Raw genomic sequence first — 15126 nt, 5'->3', positions numbered from 1 at the left:
TTGCCAAAGGAAAGGAAGTTGCCTAATAATTATGCACACCTGATATAGGGTGTTGATGTCATTATACCACACCCCTTCTCATTACAGAGATGCACATCACCCAATATGCTTAATTGGTAGTAGGCTTTCGAGCCTATACAGCTTGGAGTAAGACAACATGCATAAAATGGACTTTCTAAAGATACCATTATGTTCATATCTTATAATTTACTATATACATTTTTTATAAAATATGAGGAAAAAAATGGGAAAAAAACACACTTTTTCTAACTTTGACCCCCAAAAACTGTTACATATCTACAACCACCAGAAAAAACTCCTATACTAAATAGTTTCTAAATCTTGTCCTGAGTTTAGAAATGTTTATATGCTCTTTGCTTTTTTTGTAAGTTATAGGGCAATAAATACAAGTAGCTTTTTCCAAACCATTTTTTTTTTTTTCAAAATTAGCGCTAGTTACATTGGAACACTGATATCTGTCAGGAATCCCTGAATAACCCTTGACATGTATATATATTTTTTTTTAGTAGACAACCCAAAGTATTAATCTAAGCCCATTTTGGTATATTTTATGCCACCATTTCACCGCCATTGGTGGCAGTGGTTGCTACATGCGTGCGGCCCACACAGGCCTCCCCCGCACGCTCCCGGCACCCGGCATGCACATTGCACAAACAGGAACCGGATGCCGGGTAGCAATGCGCCGCCCACCCGCCAATGCTCCCACCCAACAACGAATATCTGATCGGCACCATTGCTTCCGGTGCAGAGAGGGCCACAGAGTGTCTCTCTCTACATCGGTTTGTAAAAAAATGGTATTGAAGGATACCTCAATATCGAGGCATCGCTGCAATAACATAAAAGCGTCTGGAAGCGATCAGGATCGCTTCCACCGCTTGAAAGACGTGCCAGGAGGAAGCCGGATTGGTCATTTTGGACCAGCGAAGACGGCTTGTGACGGGCGGAGGAAGTGCTGGAGCAGCTGCCAGGATTAAAAGGTACGTTTTTGAAGAAAACAGTGAAATGTCAATTTTTATGAATGTAAGTGCCCTTGTTTTGAATAGGTTTATTAAAAACCGGGAACTAATTCATCAAAATGGACCTTCACTTTAAGCAAATGGACCTTCACTTTAAGCAAGTTTCAAATTCACTCTTATTATCATTTTTTCTTCATTCTCCCACTATCTTTATTTGGAAAAAAAGGCATCTAAGCTAAGGAGCCAGCCAATTTTTGGTTCAGTCACTGGACAGCACTTGTTTATTGGGAGGTGAATTTATCCACCAATCAGCAAGAACAACCCAGGTTGTTCACTAAAAATGGGCCGGCATCTAAACTTAGATTTATTGCTTTTCAAATAAAGATACCAAGAGAATGAAGAAAATGTCATGATAGAAGTAAATTAGAAAGTTGCTTAAAATTGCCTGCTCTATCTGAATTAAGAAAGAAAAAATGTGGGTTCAGTGTCCCTTTAATTGCAGTAATCTATATTAGCTCTGTGTATGTAGTATGTATTTGCTTGTTTATTCAATTACTAAAATATTCATGTGTGGCCCCCATGTTTTAGGAAGTTCTCCGCCACTGCATTAAAAATTATTTTCATTTCCCTTTAAGAAATAAAGTACAGAAACCTGACCACTTACTGTCTAGCGTGTGCACTATAAAATGTACACAAATTCCTCTTCAAACACATTCCAATCCATTAGTTGGCTGTACTTTTGTCCTCCTTTTCTATGGAATTATAATCCACAAGAATAGTTGTTGTTTATACTGGTTAAGATGCCTAAATCATGAATTTTCAGGCATTCAGATTTTTTTTTAGTGAAAGCAAATTATATGTAGCTAATCCAACATTAAAACATGGTGGCTCATTGACTGAATACTGATGATAACTTCCTAATGTTTCTGAACTAGACGTGTATAAACAAGTGACGAATGGCTGCGGCAACCAGCACTCATCTCTTTTTGGAGCTGATTTAATCATGTAATAGACCACACAAAGATCTGTGCAAATCCAGATACAAATTTGTATAAACGAATGCCGAATGCACGTCTAATCTGAATGTAGGATTTTTTTTTAACCTAACTAGAAATATCAATTCATGGCATTTGTGCAACTAACAGTTTCATAAGATTTTGCATAATTGTATAATTAACATTTTAGAAATGTCCAAACACTTAATTGCAATCATAAATTAAGTCTAATAATCGTGTTTTAATTGTGGATAAGTTCCACACTTTTAAAGAGATTTCAGCTTTACATTGCAACGTTTTAATAAACCAGAAAACAATCATGTTTATTAGCATGTGAACTGAGCAACAACTTAAAAGGACATATAAATGAAAGAACAGCAGTTAAATGTCAAAAATAATTGTGTGTGTCAAAAAAAACTAAAGTTAAAGTTGTTTAAATTTAAAGGGACAGTAAAGTCAAAGATTAAACTTAAATGGTTTGGATTGAGGATGCAGTTTTAAACAACTTTCCAATTTATTTTCACTATAAAATACGCTGTTATCTTTGTATCCTTTGTTAAAGGAATAGTCTAGTCAAAATTAAAGGGACACAATCCAAATTTTTTCTTTTGTGATTAAGATAGAGCATGACATTTTAAGCAACTTTCTAATTTACTCCTATTATCAAATTTTCTTCATTCTCTTGGTATGTTTATTTGAAATGCAAGAATGTAAGTTAGGTGCCGGCCCATTTTTGGTGAACAACCTGGGTTGTCCTTGCTGATTGGTGGATAAATTCATCCACCAATAAAAAAGTGCTGTCCAGAGTCCTTGAAGAAAAAAAGCATAGATGCCTTCTTTTTCAAATAAAGATAGCAAGAGAACGAAGAAAATTTGATAATAGGAGTAAATTAGAAAGTTGCTCAAAATTGCATGCTCCATCTGAATCACGAAATAATTTTTTTTGGGTTCAGTGTCCCTTTAAACTTTCATGAGTCAGATAGAGCATTTCTAATTTACTCCTATTATCAATTTTTCTTCATTCTCTTTATATCTTTATTTTAAAAAGCAGTATTGTAAGCATAGGAGCCATCCCATTGTTGGTTCAGCATCTGGGTAGCGCTTTCTGATTGGTGTCTAAATGTAGCCACCAATCAGCAAGCGCTACCCAGGTGCTAAACCAAAAATAAACGGGCTTCTAAACTTACATTCAAATAAAGATACCAAGAAAATTAAGAAAGAATTACAATAGGAGTAAATTAGAAAGTTTAAAGCTTAAAATTGCATGCTCTATCTGAATCATGAAAGTTTAATTTAGACTAGACTATCCCTTTATATAGAGTCATCCTAGGTGAGGTCAGGAGCGTGCACATGTTTATAGCCATTTGGCAGCAGTGTTTACAGCAATGTTGTACATAGTTGCAAACACTGCTACTATATCTCTTATTAGCTTATCTAGATTTACACGTCACCAAGCATACTAAGAAAACAAATGGGATAATACAAGTAAATTGGAGAGTTGATAAACAATGCATGCTCTGTCTGATTTATGAACATTTAGTTTTGACTTTACTGTCCCATTGTACAACTGGGCCCCAAGTATCAACTGCTCATTGGTTGATATGGACGACTCACACATAGTATGTGAATTTTATTCAGCACGGTAACATCTATTTAAAAAAAAAATGGAGTATCATAAATTGGTAAAGTTTACGTTAGACCACCCTATTACTGATAGATTGGAAAGGCACTGTAATTAAAACATAAACAAAAAAACATACAATTTACAAACCTTTTCTAATGGATTGGAACACACCACAATGCTTTGTCAAAATTCACTTAAAAAGCTCTATTTGAAATGAACCCACTAAGAAGGTTTTGTTTTTCCCAAAGGTCTTGCGGACCTGATCCGACAGTGCGGATCAGGTCCACAAGACCTTACTGAATGCGGAGAGCAATTCGCTCTCCGTATTCAGCATTGCACCAGCAGCTCATAAGAGCTGCTGGTGCAACGCCGCCCCCTGCAGACTCGCGGCCAATCTCCCGCCAGCAGGGAGGTCTCAATCAACCGGATTGTTCTCGATCGGGAATTGCTGCGATTCCTGTCCGTCTGCTCAGAGCAGGCGGACAGGGTTATGGAGCAACGGTCTTTAAACCGCTGCTTCATAACTGCCGTTTCTGGCGAGTCTGAAGTCTCGCCAGAAACACGGGCCCACAAGCTCCATATGGAGCTTGATAAATGGGCCTCATGGTAGTTACATGCTTCAGTAGTATTTCCATGTATGTGATAATTAGACAAATTCATCTTCATAATCTATAGTACCCAATACTATTTTCTGGCAGCAATTTGAATTATTCTAAGACTTCCAGTATGGTAGAGTCATATGCATTATCAGAAAATGCAAAGATTTATATGCTTGATGCAGCATTGTGTTTAGAGGAGGTAACACTGTTTTATATAAATATATTCAAGGCCCATATACAGAGATGGCAGAAGATCTGTTTATTCCAAGACAATTGTTTGTGACCAGAGGTCACAATTTAAGGTTGGAGGAAAGGAGATTTAATCTCCTGCAACGGAAACGTTTTTTCACTGTAAGAGCAATAAAATTGTTGAACTCATTACCAAAGGAGGTAGTGAATGCCAATACCCTAGATGCATTTAAAAATTATTTGGATACATTTCTGTCTATAAACAAAATTCATGGATATGATTGCTAGTTTTAAAATGGGTCACCTTTTAGTGGGATTATTTAAGCTTAACTGGAGATTTTTGTATATATTTTAGATTTGTATAGGTTGAACTCGATGGACTTCGGTCTTTATTCAACCTCATCTACTATGTTACTATGTTACTGAAATAGCAGTGTTCTCCCCGAGGGGGCCAATTCTAAAAAAAATTGCCGACCTAGTCTGGTTTTACAGTCCGAAACTCACAGAAGCAGCCCTCAGGAAATTCCATAAAAAGGGGGCTGTCCCATGGAGTAACCATGTTCAGCCCATTTTATAAAAACAAAAAATAGTTTTGTATTTATAAGTACTAATTTCTATGTGTTTTTGTGCATCTGGTGTACTTAAATTACTAAGTATACTGTGAATATTTAATATGAATTATTTTGTTTAATTTAAATACAAATTTTACGTTTTTGTTAAAATACAATTTTTGGTGAACAATTCTATTATAGTTTTTGATGCACCTTAACAATACAATTTTTTTGAGTATTTTTGTATGAATGGTTCAATTATTCATTTTGTACGATTTTTAAATTACGATTTTCATTGTGCACTTCTGTAATGTATGGATCTCCTTCCCATAGGAAAAGCACTATACACCCCTTAGCGAGACACCCTGTTTTAAAGGTAAAAAGTGGCTTTAGATAATTTCAACAGGGAAAGAAAAGTACTGGCGTGCATTCTTAAAGAATCTCACCAGCCCAGAGAGCTTTATAGAATCCGGCCCCAAGACCTATTTAGTGGGCACACCACTTGGCTGATTTACTGACCACCCGGCTACAATTTAAGGCAATATTAAGCTAAAATAAGATATTATTTTTTCAATGTTTATAGCACAAATTATCATTACATCAATTTGTTAAATTATGCAAGTCTAGCTTTGAAGTTTTCTATAAAAGACAGTGTATGCTGAGCATGCAAAAAAAGATTCCAGTTCATGTGTGCTTGATCACACATCTAGCTAAAAGTATGTGCAAGCACAGTTGAGAGATTCTGTTAAAGCACTGTTGAAAGATATAAAACTGTACAGCTCTGAAGTTTGGTATATAGTACTACTGGTATATTGTATCAATCATTATCTGCATATAATACATCAAAGTACAACTGTTGAGTTTCCTCATTTATTCTAGAGTAAAATAGCTTTGTGGTTTTTACGCAATTTTAAAATAAAGATATCAGTCATGCAATATCATGCTTTTGTGCAAATAGTATAAAAAAAGAACAGACATAGTATTATCTGTCATTTAATACCCTTGAATTTGCTGTACATGAAATACTGTATACAGCTTGATTGTTCTATTCATTATGTTAACATTTGTGCTTGTCTCACGATCCCTAGAGAAGCCAAAAAGAAAATTCAGTAATCTTCCAATGTTGCAAATCAAAAGGATGGCTTAGGCAAGTCCCAGCATTTAGAAAACTTATGTTACTGATTTTTCCTTTTAGGCCTTTCAAGGCAGCGTGGAACAAAGTACAATTTTAACACAAAAGCAAGACGTGTTTAATGTCCCTTTTTAGATTGTCCGTACAATACATTATGATCAATTCTAGCTTTCTGTCTGATTAATAAAAACAACAGATAAATGGTCCCAGTATTTAGTTTCATGTGGTGTACTGTACATTCAATGAATTTAAAGGAAAAGAAAGGTCAAAATGAATGTGCATGGGTGCATTTTAAATAGAAGCATCTTTGCAATATACTTTCATTAGCAAACAGTCTTACAGTAAAAGTTATTATTGGCTTGCAGCAGCATACGCACGTACTGTATGCTGTGAGTGCCCCATATACCAGAATTCAAAAGTCCCGCCTTCTCAGTGTCAGCAGTGGCTTATATGACACAAATTAAAGGGATAGTCTTGTCAAATCAATTAAACTTTCATGATAGAGCATGCAATTTTAAGCAACTTTTTAATTTACTCATATTATAATTTTTCTTTATTCTCTTGGTATCTTTATTGGAAAAAGCAAGAATGTAAAACTTAGGAGCTGGCCTACTTTTGGTTCAGCACCTGAGAAGCGCTTGCTGATTGGTGTCTTAATGTAGCTACCAATAAGCAAGTGCTATCCAGGGTGATGAACCTAAAATGGGCAGGCTCATAGGCTTTACATTCCTGCTTTTTTACATAAAGATAGCAAGAGAAAGAAGAAAAATTGACAATAGGAGTAAATTAGAAAGTTGCTTAAAATTGCATTCTCTATCGGAATTGTGAAAGAAAACATTTTGGGTTTAGTGTCCCTTTTAGCAGTTTTCTGTCCAGCTCTACTTTACACTTGTACATAGCCAGCCAAGCCAGCTAATTTAATTTCTGTGCAAAAATAGACTATAGGTCAGTATTCACTAAAGCATCTTTCTTCATGAAATACTGAAACATACTTCAAGGGCTTGCATATTTTTGTAATAACTTGCATGGATTTTTAATTACATTGTTTTAGTTTTCTTAGTGTGCTATTAGCATCTAGTTCTGTAGTTTTCTATACGAACGAACTGTAACACACTGCATGCAACAAGTTCTAAGATTCTCCACCACCCCAATGTAGTATTACATGCCATGCATTAGTCATATTCTGGATTTCCTTTATTGCCATGAAGGCTTTTCATGTTCTACAATCTAAATTTCACTAACTGAAAATTAGCAGTTTTAGGGTGCAACATGTGATTCTTGGAATGCCGGGCAGACTTCCATGTGCACATTACACTGAGGGTCTTTGTTTCTTGTGTTCAATGTGGTACAGGTACAAATCCCCAAATCAGAGTTTCCAAAATTCAGAATTATTCCGAAATCCAGTCTTTGTCATTCATATATTTATTTTTTTTTTTAATTATTAACCATTATCATTTTCCCTGCCAATAAGTCACAATCTTCTCTCCCTGTGTCTTTGGTTTGGTTTGGTTTCTGTGTTCTAGAATGCTAATTCTAGTCTATATTTATTTAAAAACAAAAACTATTACTTTTCTGATTACAGAACTGTATTAACTTTCTGATGGCAATATGTATACAAAAATGTTTTTTAAAAAAAATATATAAAACTACCTTTAGGTTACATGTATTAGCTGTATTATGACATATACATATTGCCTAAATAATATTATTTACACTGGGTCCTATACCCTTCTCTAAGCTGCCCCCATTTTACAGATCCAAATATAAAAATATTCTTAAATCCAGACCTTTTCTACCTGTACCAAATTGTAGCGCTATAATGTTCACGTGCATAGGGTTCCTGCTCCTAAACTCTGATCTCATTCTCCAACTGCCCAAATATATCTTGATAAGAGCAAATCATATAACAGACCAGGAACCAATGGCCCTGCCTAATCCTGAAAGCGGCTTTATATGGGGAAAGCAACAGACTACAGAGGAAATTACCCTAATTCTCCAATGGCCATCATCTATTCATCATTCCTGAGATAACTCCACAACTACATTTCTGCTCAATTGTGTTTCAATCTCTGCTTAAGGTGCCCTCATACGTAAAGGGATATGAAACCCAACATTTTTATTTTATGATTCAGATAGAGCATGCAATTTTAAACAACTTTCTAATTTACTTCATTTATCATATTTTATTTGTTCTTTGGTATCTTTTGTTGAAAAGCAGCAATAATAGAAGTAAATTGGAAACTATTTTAGGTAAAGGTGTAGTTTATGTCCCAAATTCGGAAGGTACCACATCCTGCAGTGGGGGACACGCACCATGGATAGGTTCCCAGGGGTGGTTGCGGCGCCCGGGAACGATATTGGAACAGAATTTACCTAAACATGTTATATTTTACCGTGGGAATTACTTCAGAAAATTACACTTTACTGTGGGTATTACTTCAGAAAGGTAACTTGGGGGGGAACCATGGCTAGGTTCCCAGCGGCTGTTGCGGCGGCCTGGGCAAGTATTGGAACAGATCGCTCTTTTCTAATATCATTCCCGGGCACCGCCGTAATTCTCTGTTCCTATATCGTTCCCAGGCGCTGCAACGCTCTGTTCCAATATTGTTCCCGGGCGCCGCATCCACCACTAGGAACCTATCTATGCCCCCCCCCCCCCCCACGGCGGGATGTGGTACCTTCTGAATTTGGGATGTTAAACTACACCTTTACCCTATTTTAAAATTGTATGCTCTGTCTGAATCACAAATGAAAAAAATTGGGTTTCATATCTCTTTAAGTTATTAAGTTTGTCTTCCATTCCCATGACGCCTTCTGCCTAAATTTGTCTCAGGATTCCTCTGTAAATTCTAAGGTTCCTATACCTAATTTGATTTAAATCATTCTAACTAACCCCTTGCCTCAAATAACCTCATACTCCCATCACCTCTTAGATTTGTCTATCAGATCTCAGGGTTCCTTGCCTCATACTGCCCTGCCTTACAGACAAATTCCCAAGCTCATGTTTATGGGTGGCTCTCTATATCAGAACCTCCCTATTACAGCTATATATATCTACACCCCTAGTTTCCTAATCTTCAAGCTCAGTAGATAATGTTGTGTCTAAAGGTCTCTGTCAAATTTCAAGTTCCTCTCATACTAATCAGTTTCCACCCTCACACTGCCTCAGTGTACCCTCATACTTTCATATATTTGGGCCCCTCCATATTTGAGGGTGCCCCCTCACCCCCAGTTTCCTGCTCTTCATCCTCACGTATCCCTGGCGTACGATGTCGCTGCAATTGGAGGCCATGGTGCTCAGGTGGGCCCAGCTTTCATCCTCCCGCCGCCCTCCAGCTCCGTCTCACTCTGTCTCCAGCCAGATCTGGCAGCTCACTGCCGGGAGCAGCCTGGACTCAACCACCGTGCACGGCGCTGGAGGGGAGGCGGGAAAGACCAAATGATCGGCGGCGATCAGAGAGCTACCTAGCGATGGGATGGGGATGTTTGATACGGGGCGTAAATATACTTGTGACTCAGTCTGTATGTGTATATTGATGTGCTATAAAGAAAGCTACAATAATAATATATACACACGGCTAATTTAATACGAAAACATATAGTCAGGTTCTCATCTTGGGTATACTATTTATTATAACGGATTACATAATGTCTTACAATGCTATCTACCCAAAATGAATAACTTTAGTCATTTGTATTGTTCATAATTCAATTTAAACCTTGTGTAGTATTAGATACACATGAAACCCGTTGGTTTATATCCTTCAAATTAGAAAATTTCAGGTAAAGTGCATATTTAGGCTAACCAAGTTAGTGTCATTAAAGGGATATGAAACCCAAAAAAAAAATATTAACTGATTCGGATAGACAGAGCATTGATTTGTGCATCTTTCTAATTTACTCATATCAAACTTTCTTTGTTCTTTTGGAATCTTTATTTGAAAAGCAGGAATGCAAGCTTAGGAGACAGCCATCATCAATTGCTACCCAGGTGCTTAACCAAAAGTGGTCTTTCTCCTAAGCTTACATTCCTGCTTTTCAAATAAAGATGCTAAGAGAAAGAAGAAGGATTAATAGGAGTAAATAAGAAAGTTTCTTAAAATTGCATGCTCTAGTCTATCTGAATCATAAAAGAAAGAAAAATGTGTTTAATATCTCTTTAAGTGTTTTTAATGGTTCAGATGGTAGCTATTCTAATGGATTAGAACAAAATAATTCAGGATGACTAAAAACAAATGAGAAAAAAAATCACCCACAACTTTCACATAGAAATTCTGATGGGTTTAGATGGGGGGGGGGGGTTATTAAAACAACATTCTAGAGCAGTTTTCTGGGAGAGCTTTTCTTAGCCTTACTGGCTAAAATATGTAGTGACTACCTGCCCTTTTGAGGAACACTGTGACATTATTGGTATGTATACATTATTTTAACTGGTTCTAGACAAAATGTTTATCAGTTTCTGTTAAATTCCTATTAGTATCATAAGCTGTAGATTTCAGAGCTTCAGAGGAATTGATATAACATCTGACAAATATATTATCTGCATCTTCATAGATTCGCCAATAGAAATATCCATGTTTAGCTTTCAAAATAAAAACTTTTCTATTTTCAGGATGTTTTCACAAAATTATTAGTACCATAGGCAGTTCCCCAGGCCCTGCATGAAAGAAACTCTAGCTGAGGCTGGATAATGGTTGTTGGTGTGTGTTAGAATTTAACAAAGTGCTGCTATCTAAAACATCAGAACACGTTTAAAGGGACACTGTACCCAAATTTTTACTTTTGTGATTCAGATAGAGCATGCAATTTGAAGCAACTTTCTAATGTACTCCTATTATCAAATTATCTTCATTCTCTTGGTATGTTTATTTGAAAAGCAAGAATTTAAGTTTAGATGCCAGCCCATTTTTGGTGAACAACCTGGGTTGTCCTTGCTGATTGGGCAGCACTAATAAACAATTGCTGTCCATGGTTCTGAACCACAAATTTGCTGGCTCCTCAGCTTAGATGCCTTTTTCAAATAAAGATATCAAGAGAACGAAGAAAAATTGATAATAGAAGTAAATTAGAAAGTTGCTTAAAATTGCATGCTCTATCTGAATCACAAAAGAAAAAATTGGGGTACAGTGTCCCTTTAAGTTCGAGATGAAGTAACGAAACCAAGCAAATACATACAAATTGTAAATGAAGAATTAGCAAATAAAACAGCTGAAACCCAAATTACACCTCTGCAGTTCATATGTACTTGAAAAAACATAATTTATGTAAGAACTTACCTGATAAATTCATTTCTTTCATATTAGCAAGAGTCCATGAGCTAGTGACGTATGGGATATACATTCCTACCAGGAGGGGCAAAGTTTCCCAAACCTTAAAATGCCTATAAATACACCCCTCACCACACCCACAATTCAGTTTAACGTATAGCCAAGAAGTGGGGTGATAAGAAAAAAGTGCGAAAGCATATAAAATAAGGAATTGGAATAATTGTGCTTTATACAAAAAAATCATAACCACCACAAAAAAGGGCGGGCCTCATGGACTCTTGCTAATATGAAAGAAATGAATTTATCAGGTAAGTTCTTACATAAATTATGTTTTCTTTCATGTAATTAGCAAGAGTCCATGAGCTAGTGACGTATGGGATAATGACTACCCAAGATGTGGATCTTTTCCACACAAGAGTCACTAGAGAGGGAGGGATAAAATAAAGACAGCCAATTCCTGCTGAAAATAATCCACACCCAAAATAAAGTTTAATGAAAAACATAAGCAGAAGATTCAAACTGAAACCGCTGCCTGAAGTACTTTTCTACCAAAAACTGCTTCAGAAGAAGAAAATACAACAAAATGGTAGAATTTGGTAAAAGTATGCAAAGAGGACCAAGTTGCCGCTTTGCAAATCTGATCAACCGAAGCTTCATTCCTAAACGCCCAGGAAGTAGAAACTGACCTAGTAGAATGAGCTGTAATCCTATGAGGCGGAGTCTTACCCGACTCAACATAGGCAAGATGAATTAAAGATTTCAACCAAGATGCCAAAGAAATGGCAGAAGTTTTCTGGCCTTTCTAAAACCGGAAAAGATAACAAATAAACTAGAAGTCTTTCGGAAAGACTTAGTAGCTTCAACATAATATTTCAAAGCTCTAATAACATCCAAAGAATGCAACGATTTCTCCTTAGAATTCTTAGGATTAGGACATAATGAAGGAACCACAATGTCTCTGCTAATGTTGTTGGAATTCACAACTTAGGTAAAAATTCAAAAGAAGTTCGCAACACCGCCTTATCCTGATGAAAAATCAGAAAAGGAGACTCACAAGAAAGAGCAGATAATTCAGAAACTCTTCTGGCAGAAGAGATGGCCAAAAGGAACAAAACTTTCCAAGAAAGTAATTTAATATCCAATGAATGCATAGGTTCAAATGGAGGAGCTTGAAGAGCCCCCAGAACCAAATTCAAACTCCAAGGAGGAGAAATTGACTTAATGACAGGCTTTATACGAACCAAAGCTTGTACAAAACAATGAATATCAGGAAGAATAGCAATCTTTCTGTGAAAAAGAACAGAAAGAGCAGAGATTTGACCTTTCAAGGAACTTGCGGACAAACCCTTATCTAAACCATCCTGAAGAAACTGAATATTCTCGGTATTCTAAAGGAATGCCAAGAAAAATGATGAGAAAGACACCAAGAAATATAAGTCTTCCAGACTCTATAATATATCTCTCTGGATACAGATTTACGAGCCTGTAACATAGTATTAATCACAGAGTCAGAGAAACCTCTTTGACCAAGAATCAAGCGTTCAATCTCCATACCTTTAAATTTAAGGATTTCAGATCCTGATGGAAAAAAGGACCTTGAGACAAAAGGGCTGGTCTTAACAGAAGAGTCCACGGTTGGCAAGAGGCCATCCGGACAAGATCCGCATACCAAAACCTGTGAGGCCATGCCGGAGCTACCAGCAGAACAAACGAGCATTCCTTCAGAATCTTGGAGATTACTCTTGGAAGAAGAACTAGAGGCGGAAAGATATAGGCAGGATGATACTACCAAGGAAGTGATAATGCATCCACTGCCTCCGCCTGAGGATCCCGGGATCTGGACAGATACCTGGGAAGTTTCTTGTTTAGATGAGAAGCCATCAGATCTATTTCTGGAAGTTCCCACATTTGAACAATCTGAAGAAATACCTCTGGGTGAAGAGACCATTCGCCCGGATGCAACGTTTGGCGACTGAGATAATCCGCTTTCCAATTGTCCATACCTGGGATATGAACTGCAGAGATTAGACAGGAGCTGGATTCCGCCCAAACCAAAATTCGAGATACTTCTTTCATAGCCAGAGGACTGTGAGTCCCTCCTTGATGATTGATGTATGCCACAGTTGTGACATTGTCTAACTGAAAACAAATGAACAACTCTCTCTTCAGAAGAGGCCAAGACTGAAGAGCTCTGAAAATTGCACGGAGTTCCAAAATATTGATCGGAAATCTCACCTCCTGAGATTCCCAAACCCCTTGTGCCGTCAGATACCCCCACACAGCTCCCCAACCTGTAAGACTTGCATCTGTTGAGATTAAAGTCCAGGTCGGAAGAACAAAGAAGCCCCCTGAACTAAACGATGGTGATCTGTCCACCATGTCAGAGAGTGTCGTAAAATCGGTTTAAAGATATTAATTGAGATATCTTTGAGTAATCCCTGCACCATTGGTTCAGCATACAGAGCTGAAGAGGTCGCATGTGAAAACGAGCAAAGGAGATCGCATCTGATGCGGCAGTCCTAAGACCCAACATTTCCATGCATAAGGCTACCAAAGGGAATGATTGTGACTGAAGGTTTTGACAAGCTGATATCAATGTTAAACTTCTCTTGTCTGACAAGGACAGAGTCATAGACACTGAATTTATCTAGAAACCTAAAAAGGTTACCCTTGTCTGAGGAATCAATGAACTGATTGATAAATTGATCCTCCAACCATGAACTTGAAGAAAACAACACAAGTCGATTCGTATGAGATTCTTCGAAAATGAGAAGACAGAGCAAGTACCAAGATATCGTCCAAATAAAGAAATACCAAAACCCTATTCTCTGATTACAGAAAGAAGGGCACCGAGAACCTTTGAAAAAAATTCTTGGAACTGAGGCTAGGCCAAACGGTAGAGCCACAAAACTGGTAATGCTTGTCTAAAAAGAGAATCTCAGACACTAAAAGTGATCTGGATGAATCGGAATATGCAGATACACATCCTGTAAATCTATTGTAGACATATAATGCCCTTGCTAAACAAAAGGCAGGATAGTCCTACAGTAACCATCTTGAATGTTGGTATCCTAACATAACGATTCAATAATGATAGATCCGGAACTGGTCTGAAGGAATTGACCTTCTTTGGTACAATGAAGAGATAAAATAAAACCCCAGCCCCTGTTCCAGAACTGGAACTGGCATAAATACTCCAGCCAACTCTAGATCTGAAACACATTTCAGAAATGCTGAGCCTTTGCTGTGTTAACTGGGACACGGGAAAGAAAAGAATCTCTTAGCAGGAGGCCTTAACTTGAAGCCAATTCTGTACCTTTCTGAAACAATGTTTCTGAAACCAGAGATTAAGAACGGAATTGATCCAAATTTCTTTGAAGAAAACGTAATCTGCCCCATACCAGCTGAGCTGGAATAAGGGCCGCACCTTCATAGGTACTTAGGAGCTGGCTATAGATTTCTATAAGGCTTGGATATATTCCAAACTGGAAATAGTTTCCAAACTGATACCGCTCCTGAGGATGAAGGATCAGGCTTTTGTTCCTTGTTGTGAGGAAAAGAACGAAAATGATTATTTACCCTGGAAAGAAAGGGAAAGCAAAGTTGACTTAGAAGACATGTCAGCATTCCAAGTTTAATCCATAAAGCTTTTCTAGCTAAAATAGCTAGAGACATATACCTGACATCAACTCTAATGATATCAAAAGATGGTATCACCAATAAAATTATTAGCATGTTATAGAATAATAATAATGCTATAAAATTATGATCTGTTACTTGTTGCGCTAAAGC

General features: G+C 37.1%; 1 protein-coding gene across 1 annotated transcript in view; it reads right to left on the bottom strand.

Moving 5' to 3' along the window:
• The window catches only part of DOK4 (docking protein 4), a 141408-nt gene extending 131910 nt beyond the window's left edge, over nucleotides 1-9498 (bottom strand). Inside the window, exon 1 of the mRNA XM_053702775.1 lies at nucleotides 9294-9498. Coding sequence (XP_053558750.1) covers nucleotides 9294-9359 — 66 coding nt within the window. The 5' untranslated portion in view covers nucleotides 9360-9498. The remainder of the gene's footprint in view (nucleotides 1-9293) is intronic.
• Between the last annotated feature and the right edge of the window lie 5628 nt (nucleotides 9499-15126).

Source organism: Bombina bombina, chromosome 1 (genome assembly GCF_027579735.1).
Source record: "Bombina bombina isolate aBomBom1 chromosome 1, aBomBom1.pri, whole genome shotgun sequence".
NCBI classification, from domain to species: Eukaryota; Metazoa; Chordata; class Amphibia; order Anura; family Bombinatoridae; genus Bombina; species Bombina bombina.
Note: the sequence above shows the minus strand (reverse complement) of the source record. Positions and strands in the feature narration are given on the sequence as shown.